General features: G+C 48.2%; 1 protein-coding gene across 1 annotated transcript in view; it reads right to left on the minus strand.

Annotated features, from left to right (window-relative positions):
- Window positions 1-426: 426 nt before the first annotated feature.
- The window catches only part of T265_03700 (hypothetical protein), a gene marked incomplete at both ends in the record, with an annotated part of 5,707 nt that continues 4,659 nt past the window's right edge, over window positions 427-1,474 (minus strand). Inside the window, 2 exons of the mRNA XM_009168242.1 lie at window positions 427-692; window positions 1,230-1,409. Of these exons, the coding sequence (XP_009166506.1) occupies window positions 427-692; window positions 1,230-1,409 (446 nt within the window). The remainder of the gene's footprint in view (window positions 693-1,229; window positions 1,410-1,474) is intronic.

The following is a 1,474-nucleotide window of genomic DNA, read 5'->3' on the forward strand; positions in this document are numbered from 1 at the left end:
GCGGACCAGTTTGGCCGCGTGTGTCCATACTTACGTGTTCTTCTGATTAACTGTGAACCACAATACACTTGGATCATTGACATCCCGCTCCAACGTCTTATTTACAGCAGTTGATGAAAAAATTGTGGCCAGAAGCCCAAATGCTCAAGCGCTTACCTGCCCGCGCAACCATTCTGCAGGCGATGACTCGTATTCAGCCTTTGATGTAACACAACCGAGTAGCTACTGTGCCAGTTTTGTCACTGTGGTTTACTTGCGTACGACCCAAGATAACCGGCCCGGAGTCGCCCATTCGCCTGTCGGCAATAAAGTCAATGGCGTTCTTGAGTGCCGCATCGGGGACCTGAACAACCTTCATCGCAGCCATAGGACCCGAGATAGAGTGCCCTGGGTACTTGTTCGGTGAGGAATGTTATATATTTCGCCCTATCCCTGGTTAGCACCGGCGCGAAAATTTCTGCAGCATATCTGCACCCGGCTGTGGACATTTCCGCACAGCGTCCGCAGGTTTCTGCACACTAGGGCGGAACCAGTGCGGAAATGAATCAGGTTTCCTTGCCTTGTCCGCATCCGGATGCGGAAGCGGTGCGATAAAACAAAACCACCTGAATCGGTCAGCGGTTTGTATTCCGAAAATGCAGGATATTGCGGTTTTTTGTTACCGCGAGACAAGTAAAGAAGCTTTGATGCCTCTTAAATGTCTCGATCTCCAGCGGCTTAGTAGCCGAATATTAGTGCAGAAGTTTTGCACAGATTCCTCACGAGCCCTGCACCCAATAGTTGACGCGTGCCTAACGGGTTCAATTCGTTATCTGTGTTTGTGTCTTATAGTACCAGCTTTTCGTCTACTGTACCGACGAAAATGAAACACTTCCACGAGTCTCTCCAACTTAGAATCCGTTGTTGGCAGTTGCCCCGCTAGATGTGGAATGCATAACACCCCTAATGTAGAGGCTGCTGGCGAAGGCAACCGAGGCAGGTGAGCTGGATAACCTGCTTATATGACAGTATGACAGGTATAACATTCCGCGTATTACATTCGATAGACGTCTATTTCGTCCACATCCGTCGTGGTCCACTGATAGCTGTAGTGGGGCCGCGCCCTCAATGCACAATCCATTTTTCTGTAAAACCACTGCGGGTGGAATGAAAACTTTAACGTAAAAATGTTGCACTTGTTTGCATATATGCTCGGTCCAAAAATCTCGCTCATCTGCCGTCATTTTTACCATTTCTTTTAACCGATTTCTTTAGCGAATTATTGGCGCATATTCGGCTTTGAACTTCGTGTGCTATGGCTCCGGAAGTGGCTTTCGTTGAGAAATTTGTTGGATTGGCCTTGTTCCGGTTGTCACTTGTCCCACGACACCAAGAAATACAAGCGGACGACAGCTGTCCTCCCGCTTGTTCTAAAAAAAGAATATATAAAAAACATTCATGCATGCGGTGGCCTGAGTGTGCCTGTGAGGCTTAC

Source organism: Opisthorchis viverrini (assembly GCF_000715545.1).
Source record: "Opisthorchis viverrini unplaced genomic scaffold opera_v5_53, whole genome shotgun sequence".
Taxonomy (NCBI): Eukaryota; Metazoa; Platyhelminthes; class Trematoda; order Opisthorchiida; family Opisthorchiidae; genus Opisthorchis; species Opisthorchis viverrini.